General features: G+C 44.4%; 1 protein-coding gene across 6 annotated transcripts in view; it reads left to right on the top strand.

The window, feature by feature from the left end:
* IRF2 (interferon regulatory factor 2) overlaps nucleotides 1-18,812 on the top strand; it is a 42,427-nt gene continuing 23,615 nt past the window's right edge. The window contains exons 1-4 of one of the 6 annotated variants that reach the window (XM_088661053.1): nucleotides 1-1,339; nucleotides 1,570-1,945; nucleotides 17,216-17,419; nucleotides 18,247-18,332. In XM_088661053.1, coding sequence (XP_088517179.1) covers nucleotides 18,282-18,332 — 51 coding nt within the window. In that variant the 5' untranslated portion in view covers nucleotides 1-1,339; nucleotides 1,570-1,945; nucleotides 17,216-17,419; nucleotides 18,247-18,281. The remainder of the gene's footprint in view (nucleotides 1,340-1,569; nucleotides 1,946-17,215; nucleotides 17,420-18,246; nucleotides 18,333-18,812) is intronic. The other 5 variants (XM_088661054.1, XM_088661052.1, XM_088661055.1 and 2 more) reach the window with 5 other exon arrangements.

Genomic DNA, 18,812 nt, shown 5'->3' on the forward strand with positions numbered 1-18,812 from the left:
TTTATGAATTTATGTATTAATAAGTAACAATGAAAAGGAATATGACAACAATGAAGTAGTAAAAACAATAAAGCCTTCAATAATCAATGAAAGAGGATTAAAGACTCAATAAATGTTAAAAAGCCATGGAAAATAGATGGATCTTTGCCGGGAATCAAAATGATGAGAGTAGATGCTAGGCAAGCCTCCCTGGGTATTGCATTCCATAGGCAAGATGCCACCACCAAAGAAACAGAAGACAAGGGCCTGGAACCAAAGGACCATGCAGCTAATTCTACACCCAAGAGAAGGATTTTGACCTGTGGTTTCTTCAACAGCAGCACATGCTATATAGGAAGTGACTTTTCAAAAAGGGAGGAGTTTCACAGTGGTTGGCTGCTTAAAAAAAAACACCACAATCCCACTGGTTATTTCCCCAACTTCATTATAAATAAAAATTCAGAAAAAGAGAAAAGAAAATGATACATGTGGCATGGCACTGTATGCCCTGACTTCTCAAATCCTTGCTTAGATAAGCAGCCACTGCCTCTTAGGCTGCTATTGTTTTTTCCACAATGACAACTCGAAACTTGGCTCTCTCTATTTTAGCAACGAAACAAGCCGAATCTCCCGGTTCTGCCAGAGGCTGCCGGTTCCACAACGGGCCGCGCGCGCGCACACACGTACACACGGCGTGCAACGCTCAAGGTCGGATCCAGCATCTCTCTGTCCCCCTGGGTCTCTTCGCACAAGGCTCTGGAAGATACTCGGGCGCCATTCCGTCCCCAGGATACAGCATCCGACCACAGAAAAAGGAGGCGAAGACGAGGAGGAGGAGATGGGAAGCAGTGGCTGCTTGTAAGCCCTGGTTTCCCTTACCGAGGAACCGAAACCTCTATTTCCGCCTCCCTCCCTCCCCCACCAGCCACTTTCCACCCGCTCGCCGTGGGCTGATGTCGCTGTTGCTGGAGGGAAGTGAAAATGAAATCGACTTTTCTGAGAACTGATGAAAGCAGCGGAGCCTGCCAATGAACGGCTGCGGCAAACTTCCGCACCCCTTTCTCTCCTTCCAGCCCCCACCTCCCCTTCTCTCGCTCTCTGCACAAACAGGCCTGGAAGAGGAGCAGGAGGAGGAGGAAGGGAGGGGGGGATTTCCAAGACTCAGCTCCTCGCGGCTTCCTCCCCTTGTTTTGCTTTCGATCTGGACTGATCTCCGCCAAAAGCAGAGGAGGAGGGAATAACTTTTAGTTTTGCTCCCGCGATTTATGCAGCCGCCTGTTTTCCTTTCCATTTTGCGTCTCTTGGCAACCGCGATAACCTTGAAGGGAACTGCCATAAATAAGGCGAAACAAACTTATTGGTAAGGCATTTTTTTAAAACAAAAACAAAAACCCAAATATTAATCCTTTGCAGATTAGGCGTTTCTCTCCCCGTCCCCCACATGCTTGAGACGCTTGCTTCCAGAAATGTTGCTATTGATCTTGATTGAAAACAAAAATAAAAGGCCAGCGCCGTTGCGGGTCATATGATTTTAGGTGCAGCTACTGGTAAGAGAATGCAGGGCTTTTAATTTCACTTTTGGATTTGCAGAGGCAGGGAAGGGATCGGCTGGAAGGACGCGTTTCTCTCGCTGGTTGTGGGGCTCTGAAACAGGCGGTTTGCTTAGGGGGTTGCCGGATGGCGAGAAATAGCAGCGGCAGAAACAAAGGCGAGGAGCGATTGCGACGGGGCGGAAGGGAGAAAATAATCTGGATTTAGGAGCACAGAATTTGAACCAAGCCCAGGAGCACCTTGCTTGGGGGACGCGGAGGAAGCAACTTTATTTTAACTCCCGCGGAGGTTTACGAGAGAAGCTAATGGAGCTGCTGAGCTGGTGGACACTTGTTGTTTTCGATCCCGGGATACGTTGGCCATGCGGATATTATTTCTGGCAGCTGACCAGCCTCTTCGCGGGCGTGGAAGCTAGGTGAGCGAGCGAGGGCCTCAAACCCTGCAATGCACGAAGGGGAGCCGTGCATAAAACCGGGGGGGGGGGGCTAGGCAAGGATTTCTCTTCCCACCTCGGGGACTTTGAACCCAGCCGTGGCAGGGCAAGGCCCGTTGTGGTAGTAATCGCTTTGCCGAGAGAGGAGACCCGGGCGGCTCCCGGGGCCCTGCGGCTGCCGCTTCCCATGCTTATTCTTTCCCACTCAGTACTGTGAAATGAGGTCGGGGAGGGGAAATTGGGCTCGGTGGTTTCGTAACGTGTGCTTGGTACCGAAGGGCGCCGTGTGCTCTTTTTTGTCTTTTTTCTTTTGCCTTTCCCCGCAGAGGCCTTGCGGCTGCCATCTCCACCTCTCCCCTGCCCCTCCCCGAGAGGCTGTATGTAAGAGGAAGAACCAGGCAGGGAGGCGGCCTTGGGCTGGAGCCGGAGAGAAAGGGAGGAAATGGCCACTTCCCGCCCTTAACTAGCAACTGGCGCTTGGGGGGGACGGGACGAGACACACCTGGAGGTGCCACTCTGCCAGAGGCGTTGGCGGGAGCCCCCGCCTCCCCCAAATACAAGCGTGACCCTCCCCCCCCCGCGAAGTAGGCTGTTGGTTACACAAGCTTGGCTCGGCCACTTCCTTTTCTCCTCCGCCTCAGCGGCCGGGTCAAGCCGTGACGTGTCTCCTCCGCTTGGCCAATGGGGAGCCGGATTCGCGGCAATAGAACGCGGCACTGGATACTTCTGCGGCTCGAGGCGTGGGAGGGGAAAGGCGATACGTACTAGGTGCATTTTGTTCCAGGAAGCTCGGCTTACCTGGTACAAGGGCTACCAGATACTGTATACCCCTTTCGCGCGCTAGCCTTACCCGTTTTTGCTTGAAGGCAGGCCGAATAGGTTGGAACCCGATGGTTATTATTCTAGGGCAGGGTTTGAGGAACCTGTGGGTCTCTAGGTGCTGCTAAACTGCAACTCCCATCAGCCCCAGCCAGCATGGCCAGTGGTCAGGGTTGATGGGAGTTGGAGTTCAGGAATATCTGGCGGCACAAGGTTGAGAAAGGCTGTTCTAGAGTGTCACAGCTACCTATGATGGCCTTCTCTGTTGGTCACTGTGTTCAGGTACATGCACTTAGGAAAGTGTACCTTAGAACAGAAGCTCTAGTTAGCAAATTCATGGTGCCACGTGGTCGATTTACTCTGGTTTAATTAATCTAGAATCATTACCACCCCAGTTTATGTTTTGCCAATTTACAACCTTAGATTGTGGCATGGCAGCCCCTTTGCTCACTGGGATTTAGCCATTAATGTCATGTGCAGAGGCAGCAGGCGCACACAGTGCAGAGCAGGTCTTTTGTGAAAACCTGGTGTGCACAGAGTTCTGTGCCTGTCTTTTATGTGACTCTAAGGAGACATATAGAAGTCAACAGTGGTTGCCACACTTCAGGAAGCCAATAGAATTTTACACGCATTAAAATTTGATAGTCTGTAAACCTGCATTTGCACTTTTCACTGAATCATGACACTGAATACAAAAGAGCCATTCAAGTAAGGGGCATAAAAGTATATTGGCTATGAATGCTGGAGTGTTGTCTGCCCTGCAATATCAAAATGTACTTTGTCTGCAAAAATTGCTCAGCGTGAAGATTAGGCTATGTGAGGAGTGGGGGGGGGGGGCTTCTCAGTAGTGGCACCTACCCACCTTCGGAATGCCCTCCTGTCAGATGTCAAGGAGATACAGTATAACCTTTTGAAGACATCTGAAGGCAGCCCTGTATAGGGAAGCTTTTTAAGGCTTAATGTTTTATTATGTTTTTATATATGCCGGAAACCACCCAAGGTGGTTGGGGCACTGCAGTCAAATGGGCAGGGTAGAAATAATAAATTATTATTAATATTAATATTATTAGGAACACAAATCAATTCCAGTGAGAATCACTCATTGAAATCAATGAAACAAGTTTTTAAACAGCAAACTTAAGCCCGATTAATTTCAAATGGACTTAAGTGCAACTGACTTTTACTGAGTGTAAGGAACTCCTGGTCTAAGGTTTATTTGGGGTTTTTTGGTGTTCTGAAGTCTTTGTTTGGTCCAAGTTTGATTCTCCCTATTCCTAAATTGTGGCAAATTTCCTTCAAAAGAGTGGCATCCTTTGCATTGGGCAGTCTAGAAATCCTATTTTGAGTAAATATTACCATTTTTGAAAATCTCAGTCTGGTTCCTTTGGATCCCAGAGATCACATAGGAAAAGGGCCTATAATTAACTCTTAAGATTCAGATATTCATACCAGCTCAGTTAGTATGCAAATATAAAGGTAAAGGTAAAGGGACCCCTGACCATTAGGTCCAGTCGTGACCGACTCTGGGGTTGCGCGCTCATCTCGCATTATTGGCCGAGGGAGCCGGCGTACAGCTTCCAGGTCATGTGGCCAGCATGACAAAGCCACTTCTGGCAAACCAGAGCAGCACATGGAAACGCCGTTTACCTTCCCGCTGTAGCGGTTCCTATTTATCTACTTGCATTTTGACGTGCTTTCGAACTGCTAGGTTGGTAGGAGCTGGGACCAAGCAATGGGAGCTCACCCCGTCACAGGGATTCGAACCGCCGACCTTCTGATCAGCAAGCCCTAGGCTCAGTGGTTTAACCACAGCGCCACCTGGGTCCCAGTATGCAAATATAAACATAGCCAAAGTCTTGGGACAAGTTCTTTTTAACTTGTTCACAAATTATCTAGAGCAGTGGTTCCCAACAGGTGGTCCGCGGACCCCCAGGGGTCCGCGAGCTATGCCAGAGGGGTCCGCAAGATGCTATTAGAATAAAAAATATATTAAATATATTTCGTATGATAACAGATTTTTTGTTTTGGCCGCTTCCTGCATGAGCAGAGTCTAGCGCAAAACTAGAATTAGATAGAGGCAGTAGTTCTGCTGTATGCCGTTAGGTGGCGCTTTACAAACACTACTGTTTTGCAAAGAGGCAGTGCGCGCATTCTACTAATGCTCACCTCCCCAAGATGCTTTGCGCGCGTCGGCTTCATTTGTGCGCTACTGCGCAGGTACCCTGTCTTCTCCATTCCCCTCCCTCCTCCCTGGCGCGCGCTGCCTCTTTGCAAAACAGTAGTGTTTGTAAACAAAGCGTTGTTTTTCGCGGAAGCTACAGTTCGCGTAGTTAAAAATGGACCGTTGGTTAAAAAGTGGTTCATCTCATTAAGAACTGAAAATTAAAACTAACTGTATACTGATGGAGTACTCTGTTGTAACTGTAAAAAACGTATAAATATAAAATATAAAAAGACTCTTAATTTGGCTCTCACTTTTTAATTTTAGGATGAGGAATTAATGGGGGTCCTTGTCACAATAGCAGCTCGATGAGGGGTCCTCGAGAAAATTTTGTTGGGAACCCCTGATCTAGAGGTAGGGTGAGTAGTGAAGCAGCCAAGTTTGCTAAAGACTTCAAATTATTCAGGGGATTAAAATACAAAAAGCAACTGTGAGGAACCCAGAAAGGATCTCTCCAAACTGGGGAATGGGTATTAAAATGGCAAATGCAGTTTAGTATAAAATCATAATTCACTGGGGTAAAAAAAAACTTCACATATACGCTGATGGAATGTGAACTAGCAGTGGTGGATTTTGTTGTTGTTTAGTCGTTTAGTCGTGTCCGACTCTTCGTGACCCCATGGACCATAGCACGCCAGGCACTCCTGTCTTGCACTGCCTCCCGCAGTTTGGTCAAACTCATGTTCGTAGCTTCGAGAACACTGTCCAACCATCTTGTCCTCTGTCGTCCCCTTCTCCTAGTGCCCTCAATCTTTCCCAACATCAGGGTCTTTTCCAAGGATTCTTCTCTTCTCATGAGGTGGCCAAAGTATTGGAGCCTCAGCTTCAGGATCTGTCCTTCCAGTGAGCACTCGGGGCTGATTTCCTTCAGAATGGATAGGTTTGATCTTCTTGCAGTCCATGGGACTCTCAAGAGTCTCCTCCAGCACCATAATTCAAAAGCATCAATTCTTCGGCGATCAGCCTTCTTTATGGTCCAACTCTCACTTCCATACATCACTACTGGGAAAACCATAGCTTTAACTATACGGACCTTTGTCGGCAAAGTGATGTCTCTGCTTTTTAAGATGCTGTCTAGGTTTGTCATTGCTTTTCTCCCAAGAAGCAGGCGTCTTTTAATTTCGTGACTGCTGTCACCATCTGCAGTGATCAAGGAGCCCAAGAAAGTAAAATCTCTCACTGTCTTCATTTCTTCAACCTATGCAGTGGTGCATAGGTTGGTGAAAATGTTGATGCCGTGTGTTGCAGCTTTGGAGGAGAAAGCAAATTTCTTTTTTGGAAATGGTTTGAAAATAAAACTGTCAATATTATCAATATTATAGTGCCTATTTACAGACTTCTGGTGTGACCAAACTTAGCATACTGTCCACAGTTCTGATATCACCTCACAATATTGAGCCAGAAAAGGGCAGTCCAAAATGATCAAGGGGCTGGAGCAACTCCTAAGAACATCTAGGCTAGCATCCTGTTCTCACTATGGCCAACATTCTCTCCTCTAAAAACCCAGGTCATCCAGTGATGCTGAATGGTGGGAGATTCAGGGCAAACATTCACTACCACAAGATATTGTGATGACTGCTACCATACAGTGGTCCCTCGACTTACGAAGTACTCGACTTACGAAATTTCGAGTTACGAATGAAAAGAAATGGTCGCGCGCTTACGTTTTTTTTTCGACATCCGAAAGGAAAACTGTAGTAGTTTAGATGGGGTTTTCTCGACTTACGAATTTTAGATGCGGTTTACTCGACTTACGAATTTTAGATGGGGTTTTCTCGACTTACGAATTTTAGATGCGGTTTACTCGACTTACGAATTTTTCCGTTTCCAATGCATTCCTATGGGAAACCGCTTTTTTCGACTTACAAACTTTTCGACCTATGAATGTGCATTCGGAATGGATTAAATTCGTAAGTCGAGGGACCACTGTATATAGCTTTAAAGCGGGATCGGGCAAATTCATGGAGGATAAGGCATATTGATGGCTCCCAGTCGTGGTTGCTATATATTACCACCAGTATCTGTCAAGATGCCCCAGGTGCTGTTAGTGCGCTGTTCTGCTGTGGCTTTCTTGTAGGTGTCTGGTTGGCCGCTGGGGGAAGAGAATGCTGGAGCTGTTCGCACTCCGACCTGGTCGGATAGGGCTCTTCCCATATTCTCAAAATAAATGTGGACACTGGGACAAGTTTCAGTTAATTACACTTCCTATATTGTAGCACTGACACTGGTAATGGCGCAACATTTCTTGGGACAGAAATTGGGCTTGTAATGAAGAATGGCCATTTTAAAATAACACCACGGGCTGTGTTCAAAAGCATTACTTGGGGATGTATTGTGCCTCCCCTTCTCATCTCAATTTAATAATAATAGTCCTGATTAATTTGAGGGCATATTTTCTGCATTCTAACAACAGATAGCAACTAATATGAGTATCTGGTCAAGGGGGTCCACAGTTTCACTTGCCATGTTCCCCATGTTTGAGTTCCTTCCCCTGACGAGGGAGACAGTATTGCTCTAAGTTCTACTGAGTATTATTGCCATATTGCTATAAGTCAGTGGTTCTAAGTGAGCCAGGACATTACCCTGTTTGCCTCTACGTACTTATATCCTTATTTCAGACATCGTGATATATTGATATATCATGATGCTTAACTGGTGATATATTATGATGTTGAAAACCAGGCATTGCTCAGCTCTAGCTGCCATCTCGTAAAATATCAGTGTGGTGTACAATACAATAAAGCACAAAACACCATTAAAAATAATACAGTTGGTAGACGGCTATCAAAGCCAACAAAAATGTGTGGACCCCTTATCAGGTGCCTCCAGACATTGCTCTGTGGGGAGAAAGAAGCATGTTATTTTAACAAGCAATCTCTCTGGCCACCTGGTTAAAAACCCCTTCCTTCCTGGTGATAGATGATATAGTCACATCTCAGGTAATTTGCTACTTTCGGAAGCAGTAGTGGGGAAGCTGTGGCCTTCCAGATGTTATTGGACTCCCAACCAATTCCCATCATCCTCACCCAGCATGGCCCATTAATGGTCAGGGATGATGAGAGTTATAGCCTGGAGAGCAACATCTGGAGAGCCACAGGTTAGTCACCCCTGCTTTACGGTGAGGGAGAATCAGAAGGATACACCTGCATCTGAAAGTCACACCAAATTGAGAGTTCCCTTTAGGACATAAGGGTGTTGTGAGACAGCCTTAGAAAACTTGGATCGTTTGTGCCACAAAGTAGCATGGAGTTGGATATACTGTAGATTGAAAACTATGATTGTTGTTTTCACTTGCATGTAGAGCTATGGTCAGATTTTAGAAATGGGTTTATGTTACTTGCGTGTAGACAGAGAAGTGATTTTTGTTTTAATTTAGCAGCATTTACTCTGAAGTAGATGTGCATAAGATTGCCACCCATAGAGGGTCGTGATTCTAGTCACAATGGGTTTACACAGAGGAGCACTCATCCTCAAAAGTCTCCAGCTGCAGAACCCTCAATCCATCCAGAAAGACTTTTCTTGTTGGGGCATATTGTGCATTATTAGCCTGCTGGGCTGCAATTATGGAAACCCTTGCAGCTTCCAAACTGCATTGATGCCTGCTCTGCTTTACTGGCACAAATGCTTTTCAGAGCACAGCCTGAGTTTGCTACTTCATAAGCATGAGTCATTCTTCCAGTGTTAAACAAGAACAAAATGTGCTCTAAACATGATGTTCTTTACAGTAAGGTACTCTTAGCATCAATGATTTGTAAAAACACTGCCTACTGCTGTAATGCTGAATGCTGCTTATGAGTTTTGTTTTCTGTTTAAGGGCACTTTTGTCATGCTGCTTATGAATGGGGTACAGGGCTACCAATATAATTCTGAATTTGTGATCTCTTGTGCAAAGGGGAAACTAATAGGCTTGGGGGGGGGGCTGAAAAGATACTTGTGGCATGTCCAGGGTTTTGTATGTGGCCAGTGGGTTTAGAAAAACAAACTTGTGTTTTTGTATCAACATTTGATTTCCATGCCATGTCACAAACTACTTTGGAAAGTCCCCCCTCCTGCATTTTAAGAGTAGCCATATGAAAGGTGCCACTTATGTAAAAGAAGTCCGCAAGTTCAAAGTCTGTCCCTAGCCAGACTATAGAATACTATTTGCAAAGATATCTCAGATTATGAAGTAAAAAAAATAAAAAAATGATACAGAGATAGATAGATGCTCAAACTGTGGTCTGTGAACTCTATTCTGTGGTCTGCAAAAAGTCAAGCATATCTGTTCTTGGCTGTGCCTGTGTTTTATTTTTTATGATAATGGAGATCAAGGCCTTTTTAACCAGGGCTGGATTATCAAATAGTCTAACAAGATTCTGGCCTAGGAGCTGTGATTTTCATAGTAAGATGCTGGTGCAGTCTACTAATTTCCCTCTAAGTATTTTCTGAAATAGTGGTCTAGACTAGGGTCCCATCTGCACTATACATTTAAAGCTGTATGATACCACTTTAAACAGTCATGGCTTCCACCCAAAAAATCTTTATTAAGAGTGCTGGGAGTTGTGACAAGACCCCTATTTCCCTCACAGAAGTAAACCCAATGTGGTTTAGCAGTCAGTCTCTCTTCCCAGGGAACTCTGAGAATTGTAGCTCTGTGACAGGAATAGGGGTTTCCTAACAACTCTCAGCAGCCTTAACAAACTGCAGTTCTCTGGGAAAAGCCATGACTGTTAAAAGTGGTATGATGTCATCTTAAACATATACAGTGGTACCTCGACTTACGAACGACTCGACAACTGAATTTTTCGACTTACGAATGCGGGTAACGGCCACGCGCTTACGAATGCCTCGACATCTGAAAAAAAAAACCTGCAGCAGTTTTAGATAGGGATTTTTCGACTTACAAATTTTTAGATAGGGTTGCTTCGACTTGCGAATTTTTTCGTTTTCAATGCATTCCTATGGGAAATTGTGTTTCCAATGGCGTTTTTTCGACTGATGAAGGTGCCTTCGGAACGGATTAAATCCGTAAGTCGAGGCACCACTGTAGTGCAGATGAGGAAACTCCTGAAGCTAAGTTGGTGTCTAATGTATTGCTCTCAAGCCGAGAGGAGGTCTTCTTGCCGGGTAGCCCAGGACCTCCATGGACACTGCCCAGGCTTGCGCCCCAGGAATGTCATTTGGGTGCTGCTAGTGCAGCAGTTTGACTCCACCCTCAGAGGCACACAGAGATGCCGATGACCGCCTTAAACACATAATGCAGATGAGGCCTAGTTGTCAGAGCAGTAGGCAGGATAGTCATCAACCTTGGTGGTTGAAAACAGAATGTTGAAAGAAATCCAAGAAGTTTATTTAATCATGTATGGACCACTTTCCTTACATAAAATATCCAAAAGTGGTTTATAAAAATAAGGAGCCAAAGACTCTTAAATCAACAAAGAGCCATGGGCCCCAAAACAAAACAACTCAATACACATTTACTGATAATATAAATAAACAGCAAATATTTTTTTTTAAAAAAACCCAAATGTCCAACCTATAAAACTCTTAAAATAAACAGTACTAAAGATAATGGTGACAGTGACCGTGATGATTCCAGTGACCAAACTTGAAAGTGAGATGACACAGTGACTGAGTGACTTCACAGAGCTTTGCTCACAAAAGCAGGCACATCCTTCACATTAGAAAGGTAAGGGTGTGGTTACCAAAATAGAAATTAGGCATGTACTTTGATTTTGAGAAGGAAAAAAGTTTACTAAGTGGTCCACTGAGACCCCAGTAATTTTTCAGGTGATGTTTGAAGGTGGAGGCGGTGGCAGGGATATTGAGAAACACTGTTAGTTTGTTCTATTTCCAAATTTATGCCACGTCTACACATACATAGGACACACAGCCCCATCACAGATATCTGTGCATCAAATGAGGGGACAATTGACATCCTCATCAGAGTGCCGAGCTAGGGAAAGAACTCCCTGAAATCTACGAGTAAAGGGTGGTATACAAATTTAATTAATAAATATGGAAAAATTGAAAAAGACCCTGCACTATGTCTGCTGTACTTTACTTTTTTCTACTCCCAGTTCTAAAATTGGTGGCTTATTGGTGGGGCAGAAAGAATTGCACAGGGCTTGCCACCCCTAGTTTAAAATTTTGTTTTACTCACACGTTTGTATGGTTCTAAGATCACAACGGGGGGCAAGTAATTCCTTTCAGTTTTGTTTTCTCACCCATCGGGTTGGTGTTATGACTGGTCTGTCTCATAAAGTTGAACTGGCATTTTAAAGAAATGAAGATTGCAAGGCATTCTGTCTTCTCAGAATGCTACATTTATGCTTAACAATACTGTACTCAGAAGGGTGAGTATTATGTCTAAGGGCAACAGATCTCAAAGAGTGTGTCACACACCTACTCACACCAAGTGACACTGTAGCATAGTTCCTGATTCCCACAGTCAGCGCATGCAGAAATCTCCACTGATGAAACCCAAAGCATAACATCAAGTGTTTGTAACAGTAGAACAAACTGCATTCATAGAGAAGTTGCTTCGTCATGGGGAAGTCCAGCACACCTTGTCAGGCAAAATCCCCCTTGGCAAGTTGCAAAAAGGATTAATTTTGTAATGTACGAGACTGAACTTTTTCCTTTTCCCTGACATATGTGTGACAGTTGCGCAGTTAAGTTCCCCATTGTAATACTTCTTAAAATAAAAATAAAAATAACCAGTCTGTAATTGCAAGCAGCCTACTCTAGTATAACTCCATGTGCCCCGCAGACCAGCTGATTTGGTGCAGCATTGCAGCCATGCCTGCCAGCCGGATGGAGATACTAGGCATCTCTGCTTCCTTGCAAAAGGCTAGTTGGCCATCACAAAATGCGCCTGGCACCCTGCTAATTTCAAACACTGTAAGATGCTCTGATCTGTAAGGTGCCATTGCTCTGATCCAGCAGGCTCTGATGTTCTTATGTTATCATGATGTAATTGGTATAAACACTGTAGGACTATTACCCTGATGTTACAGGCAGATGCACTGGTAGATGAGGCTGTATATCATGATCCAACAGAAACTAAGCCATAGCTTTTCAGTACATTGGGCATTGGCTATAAGTTACTATATGTGCGCAAAAACTCAAAACTAAATCATTTATAGCAGGTGTGGGAAACCTTTGGCCTTCCAGATGTTCCCAAACTACCATTTCCATAATCCTTGGCTTTGCTTGTTGGGGCAGGTGGAGATAGTAGTTCAACATTGGGAGGACAAAACTTTCCCCATACCTGGTTTCTGGCATGCCATGTAAATTTTTAAGCATCTTTAGGGGGGGGGATCCTCATTCTGTAATAGTTAAAGGCACTGAATATCATACATATCCCCTGGCACATGTGACTGAGTATTACTACTTCATTTATGTAAACCTAAAACCATCAACGAATGGGATTCGGGTGGCTCTGTGGGTTAAACCACAGAGCCTAGGGCTTGCCGATCAGAAGGTTGGCGGTTCGAATCCCCCCAACAGGGTGAGTTCCTGTTGTTTGGTCTCAGCTCCTGCCAACCTAGCAGTTCGAAAGCATGTTAAAGTGCAAGTAGATAAATAGGTGGGAAGGTACAGGTAGGTAGCAGTGTTGGTCTGAGTCGAAACAAAATAAAAAAATTCCTTCAGTAGCACCTTAAATACCAACTAAGTTTTTATTTTGGTATGAGCTTTCGTGTGCATGCACACGGTGTTTCCGTGCGCTGCTGTGGTTTGCCAGAAGCAGCTTAGTCATGCTGGCCACATGACCCGGAAGCTGTACACCAGCTCCCTCGGCCAGTAAAGCGAGATGAGCTCTGCAACCCAAGAGTCGTCCGCGACTGGACCTAATGGTCAGGGGTCCCTTTACCTTTACCTTTAAAACCATCAACAAAAAAGTAATTCACCCATGGCGAACAGAAAATAAAACTCATAAGAAAGTTTGCACAAACAGCCAGGGGCTGTGGGGTTCAATACTACAGTGGCAGGCACTGCTTTTGCTATAGCCAAGTAATTGTAATTTCCTGCTAATTATGTTATTGTTGTTGTTATTTGCAATTGCAAAAAAAAGTTTTCATTATCCTTTGGATTTGGTTCAGAGTGTTCACCTTTGCAACTCAACATTACAGCAGGGCTTGAGTGACAGAAACAAAGCACAAATGAGCAAGTATAAACAAATGTTAAAATGCCCAATTTGGAAAGTCTTGTGCTTGGGAGATTTCCAAGTCCTTAAAGGTGAAGAGACAGATAGGGGTGGGGAACTTCACTTTCTAAAGAGAGCGTCTTTATTTCTAATCATCTGTCTAGGAACAGGTGAGCTGTAGGTGGGAATGTCTGTACCCCAAAGCCATGGGTTAATCATGCTGAGAACTGGAGGGTTTCAGAATAGGAGAGATTGTTTACGAACAGCTAGAACAACCCCGCCCAAGTAATAAAACAAACTCTTTAATCAAATATCACATACTTTTATTGCACTGAGCAAATAGACGTTGCTTATGATGACAAAGAACAGTTTTACAAAAACAAAGATTACTATGAATAGCAAGTACACCTTGTGATTGTGAAGCTTGTACCCCAGATACTTGAAATTTTGTGCTCCGGCACGTTCCACACTAAAGCATTTGGTGTCTTTTTCTGATTTCTACTCAGAAATGAAAACATACTCCCTGTCCTTTTATAATACCTCTTAAAAGTGGGTTAATGAAATGGTCTTTTAAGAACAGATTTGTTCTTAGCCTCAACTTCTGTGTATTCTAAAGGGAGAAGCTGTGCTTGAAATATTAGCATACTTTTCCTAATTGACATATGAGTGCATTCCGTATCTGAGCACCCAAGTACAAATCGTTTTGTAACATGCAGCTATCAGAAGAGCACATAAGCAATAAAAGTAACAGTGTTTTTTTCTTTTTTTCTTTTCCCATGATTGAAAATTGACACTTGAAAATGTGTTGCTTTGAATTTTGGACTGGCTTGAATGCTGTTCTTGTTTGTTGAAGGTGAGAGAATCAATATGACAGTCTCCTAAAAAAAATGAATGTGCTACCAGATAAATCTCTGAAAACCATCATGTGCTTTTACAGAATTGGGCCCATTTATTTTAATTCTTCCTGTTTCCAGTACACACGATTTAAGTTATACCTATTAAAAGTACCCGTTGTGATATAAACTTCTAATACAAGAATTAATATTTAATTCTGTTGTAAGTGTAAGCAGCAATTTCCCCCAGAATCCCAGGGCCTTCCAGCAGTTCATATATACATATAAACATAATGCTGTCATCACACAGCTCTTTTGTTTGAAGGATTTGTAGTGCCTCATCACAGTCCTGGATTTGCATGGTTAGGGCTGGGGAAGGCAGCAGAAGAGAAGGCAGGGTACACAGCAACAGGGTCATGGCATGGGAGTGAGAAAGGGGAGACATTGAGAGGGGGGGAAAGTGGTGCTTTAGAACAGCGGCATCAGTAAAGCAGGGATGGAGGAACCCAGGCAGTTTTAAACAACAGCCGAGGTTTGAATAAAGCAAGGATGGAGGGACACAGGGTGCTTAGAGAAGTTGCTGTTTGCGGAAGGAGGAAGATGCAGAAGGTTACTGTGAGTTGGCTTGGGTGCAAGTGGGGCTGCAGAAAAGAGAATCATGGCTTCAGAAATGGGCTTAGGAAGGTGAAAAGTGATCTTAATAGTTGCATGAGGTGGGAAGGGGAAATTCAAGGGGGTCAATGTGGAGGGAATGGCTGAGTGGTTGGTGAGCAGAGCGAGCAGGGACACAGCCCCTAGTTAACAAATGCAGTACAGTGGTGCCTCGCAAGACGAAATTAATTCGTTCTGCGAGTCGCTTTGTATTGCAAAAATGTCGTCTTGCGAAGCGCGACGGAAATCAAGGAAGCCAAAACCAAAATAAAAAATGAAAAAAGGTCGTCTTGCGAAGCACGGCCATAGAAAAATTAGTCTTGCGAGTCACCAAAAAAATCGCAAACCCCTTTCGTCTTGCGAGTTTTTCGCTGTGAGGCATTCATCTTGCAAGGTACCACTGTAATAGGTGCAATGTCATTTGTTTGGTTTAGGGAACTCTCATTTCTTTCATGCATCCTGTCACAGAGTTAATGTGAAATATAGCCTGCCATTCACTAGAGGATTAGCTAAAGTTTCCTAGTAACTGCCTATGACCTTATCACCTACTTTCTCAGCCATCTTTACATGTATTCTTGGTGGGTTCACTTATGTCTTCAAGTACAAATTCCTTTTGCTAACTTTGGAAGCGATAAGAAAGGGGTTAGATGGGGGAGCGGAATTTGTTGCCCTCCAGATGTTGCCTGACTACAGCTCTTATCATCCCTAACCATTCACGGTCCTGACTGAGGCTCAGTCTAACACTATCTGAAGGGCCACAGATCCCCCACACCAGTGTCTAGGTCAGTGATGGGCAACCTTTTGAGCTTGGTGTGTCAAAATTCGCCAAAAAACCGAGCATAATTCGGGTGGTGTGTCACTTCGAGAAAAAACCCATAATTTCATGATATTTATAGTTTAGATAACAAAAATGTATAATTGTAATATATAACTGTATTTAATAAACCAAAAACTAATTATTTAACCAAACCAAACAAAAAACCCCTTATTTATCACAAAGTGCCCAGAGTTGTTGAGCTTTTGGGGGGGAGCTGCTGACCAAAGTTTTGGAGGTTTTGGGTGTGTGTGTAAAAGTTGCTTTACTTTTTTTTGGGGGGGTGCCCCAAAGCTGCTGCGCTTTTGGGGGGGGAAAGAGAACAGAAATAAATTACGAATAATACCTTCGCTGGAACTAACACACAGCACTGACACAGTCTGCCAAAGCGCCAAAAAATCCCAGCACAGAACGGGTTAAAAAATGAACGCTGTTACACCCAATCATTGTCTGCCAAAGCACCAGAAAAAAACAGCACAGAAAGGGTAAAAACCAATCTCTGGCTACCAGCAACAACAACAGCAAAAAAAGGATCCTAACAGTGGAGACAAGCTGTAGCGTGAGGAGGACCGGGAGAACAAATGTGGGGGGGAAAACAACAGCGCGAATGGGCCGATGGGGCGTGTGCCAGCAGTGAGGGCTCTGCGTGTCACGTCTGACACGTGTGTCATAGGTTTGCCATCACTGGTCTAGGTGATAGATAGGCAACTGCTGGTTTGCATTCTGCTGCTTTTAGTCTCCTCCCTCATGGACTGTACTGGTCAGGCAATAATGCACAAGAGACGTGGTTTATTATGGACTAACACATCCTTCTTACATGTCACTTTGAAGGCACAAAGTTCATTGGCCAGGGCCCATGAAGTTGTTACAGTAAGTGTCACCAGTGCTTTTTTTCCCCTAAAAAAATGTTTAGGTTAGGGGTACTCTCATTTTCCTACTCATATTGAAATACTGCCCCTCAATGAGGCCAAACTTAGATTCACAAAATTTTTAGGGGTATGCCTACCTCTGCGTCCCCCCAGAAAAAAAGCACTCCGAGTGTCACACTTTTTAACAAGAACAAAAGAGAGGTGCCAGTACTGTGTACCCCTGAGTACCCCTTGAAAACAAAAAAGCACTGGGCCCAGTGATGTTCGGCATTGAGCTAGACTGTTTTACCTTGTCTCTCCAATAACAAAGTTTTTTCTCATGTAACCTTTGGGTAGCACCTGTACAAGCATGGAAATAACAGAGGAGCTACATTTCCTGGGAAAATTAGGGTTGCACCATGCAGAATCAGTAATGATGAGTCACTTTTGCAAAGGCAAAAATATTGTGTTTTTCTTGGTTTTGTGGCTCAAGATTGGGTGGATGGTTTTAATTTAATTTAATTTTTTCCTCCCATGCTTTCTTCAATGCACATTCAGGAAGCGCCAAATGGTAGCCATATAATTGACTAAGGAAGTTGGGTTAAAGTTCATACTTTTCTTTTATAATACAAGCAGTGTCCGATAAATGCATGTCCAGTTGATGCGTGGCCACGCATGTGCACCTCTTGGCAACCTGGAAGTGGCTGGAAAGGGGGGAGGGGCATAACACTGTGGGCTTATGCATGCTCTGCTGCCATGCGTGATGACCCCTGAACACAACCCCTGCGCAACTCAGGAGTTCCCTGTACATTGAACATGACTTAAGTATACAGATGATTTACAGTCACAAAAGACACATGGTTAAGGTAAGGTGGATGTGTACGTGTATGCATATCTTGAAAATGAGCTAGATTTTTAAGGGTCATCTCTTATTTCAGAGCATAACTGAGGATATCTCCTACCTTTTAACAGCACATCTGCCTAGAACAGATCAGCTAACCTTCATTCCATGTTCCAACTTTGATCTGGTCACCGCTGAACCTAAGCAGATCCTGGCTAGTTGGGGTGACCGCACTGCAGGATCGTGGATTAGCGTTGGTGGGAAAGAATGCATACATGCAAAGCTCTGAAATTCTTGAGAGGTATTTGATGGGAAGAAGCTTGGGGGGGGTCTTCACATACGTAGAATTCTTCTTTATTGTCTGCTAGGTTTTTTGGTGGGATGGATGTTTGTGGTAGAAGGCTGCTCTTTATTTTTGTTCAAGTGAGAAAGGAAGGGTTGGAGAAAGACCTGGAATCGACGAGTGCATGTAGTCTCTCTTTCCTTGACAACTGCACACAGGCACTGACTTAGAATTTATTTTATGCGCAAGAGCACGCGCATGAAGGAACACAGTGCCTTCCAGCTGCCTAGCTTCTCTGTAGTACTATTGTGAGTGCCAGAGCAAGAAAAGTGACCCGCTTTTAATGAGGAAATTGCGCTCTGGAGGCTTGTCTGAGTTAGGAAAGCATATGAGATGTTGTATATTTTATCTCTCTGCACACTTTGACCTCTTCCTTGGGTGTTGCCGTTCCTCCCACCCCCACCCCCAATCTTCACCAGCTGCGTCAAGTTAGATGAAGGCCACATTGGGGGAAATGTCAAAATGTGCTTCAAAGTAGCTGACGGGTGAATTTTCCATGTGTGGAACAACTGAGCTCAGAAGCACGCATCCAGCCAGCCATAAAACATACTCAGAAGATTTACAGGCAGTATTTTCAAGTCTTAAGACAATGAAGGCTGCAAGGGTGTCATCTCAGCATGCTTAAATGCCTCTGCTAGCTAAGTTTTTAAGTGGTGAGAAATGTAGTCTAGCAGCTAATATAAGTGTTATGGGGAGTGGCCTACCTTCCTGCGACATTTGTCACTGGACACACTCATGTAAGTGAGATGGGGTGGACCATAATCCAACTTCTATTGTCTCCCCAGATGCTTCTTTCTCCATCTCTCCCTTCTAGCCTTAAATGGCCTGTGAGACGTATCACGTAGATAGGACAAAAGCAGGAGACAGTCAGGTAAGTGCAGAGCTCAGCTTTGGAGGTTTATTTGCTGTATCTGTAATCTCAACAAACTGGGCTGCTTAGGGCAGCTTGCAAGATCATACACAGTGTTAATGAAATAACGGCACCAGGAAACGAGTTGGGACCCAAAGCACCCGCCTTAGCAAGGGATGGTATGACACCCCCCCCCCGCTCACTTGCATAATTAAACAATTGGCTGCATTTTGAACTACATACTTACTGTAACATTTTTGCACAGTTTTCGTAAGCTAGTGGTTAGCATAGAATTTACAATAGTGCCCGGACCATCATTTTCTAGGGATGACCATAACTAAAGTACCACCCTAAGTAGGGATGGGGCACTTTTGGCCACGATGACCACCATCTGAGGATCCCAGAAGCGTCTTGCCCTAGGGTAGGTGTGGGGAACCATTGGTCCTGTAGATGTTGCTGAATTACAGCCCCCCCCCCCCGCTATTGACCATGCTTGCTAAG

This window comes from Zootoca vivipara, chromosome Z1, assembly GCF_965207765.1.
Source record: "Zootoca vivipara chromosome Z1, rZooViv2.hap1.1, whole genome shotgun sequence".
NCBI classification, from domain to species: Eukaryota; Metazoa; Chordata; class Lepidosauria; order Squamata; family Lacertidae; genus Zootoca; species Zootoca vivipara.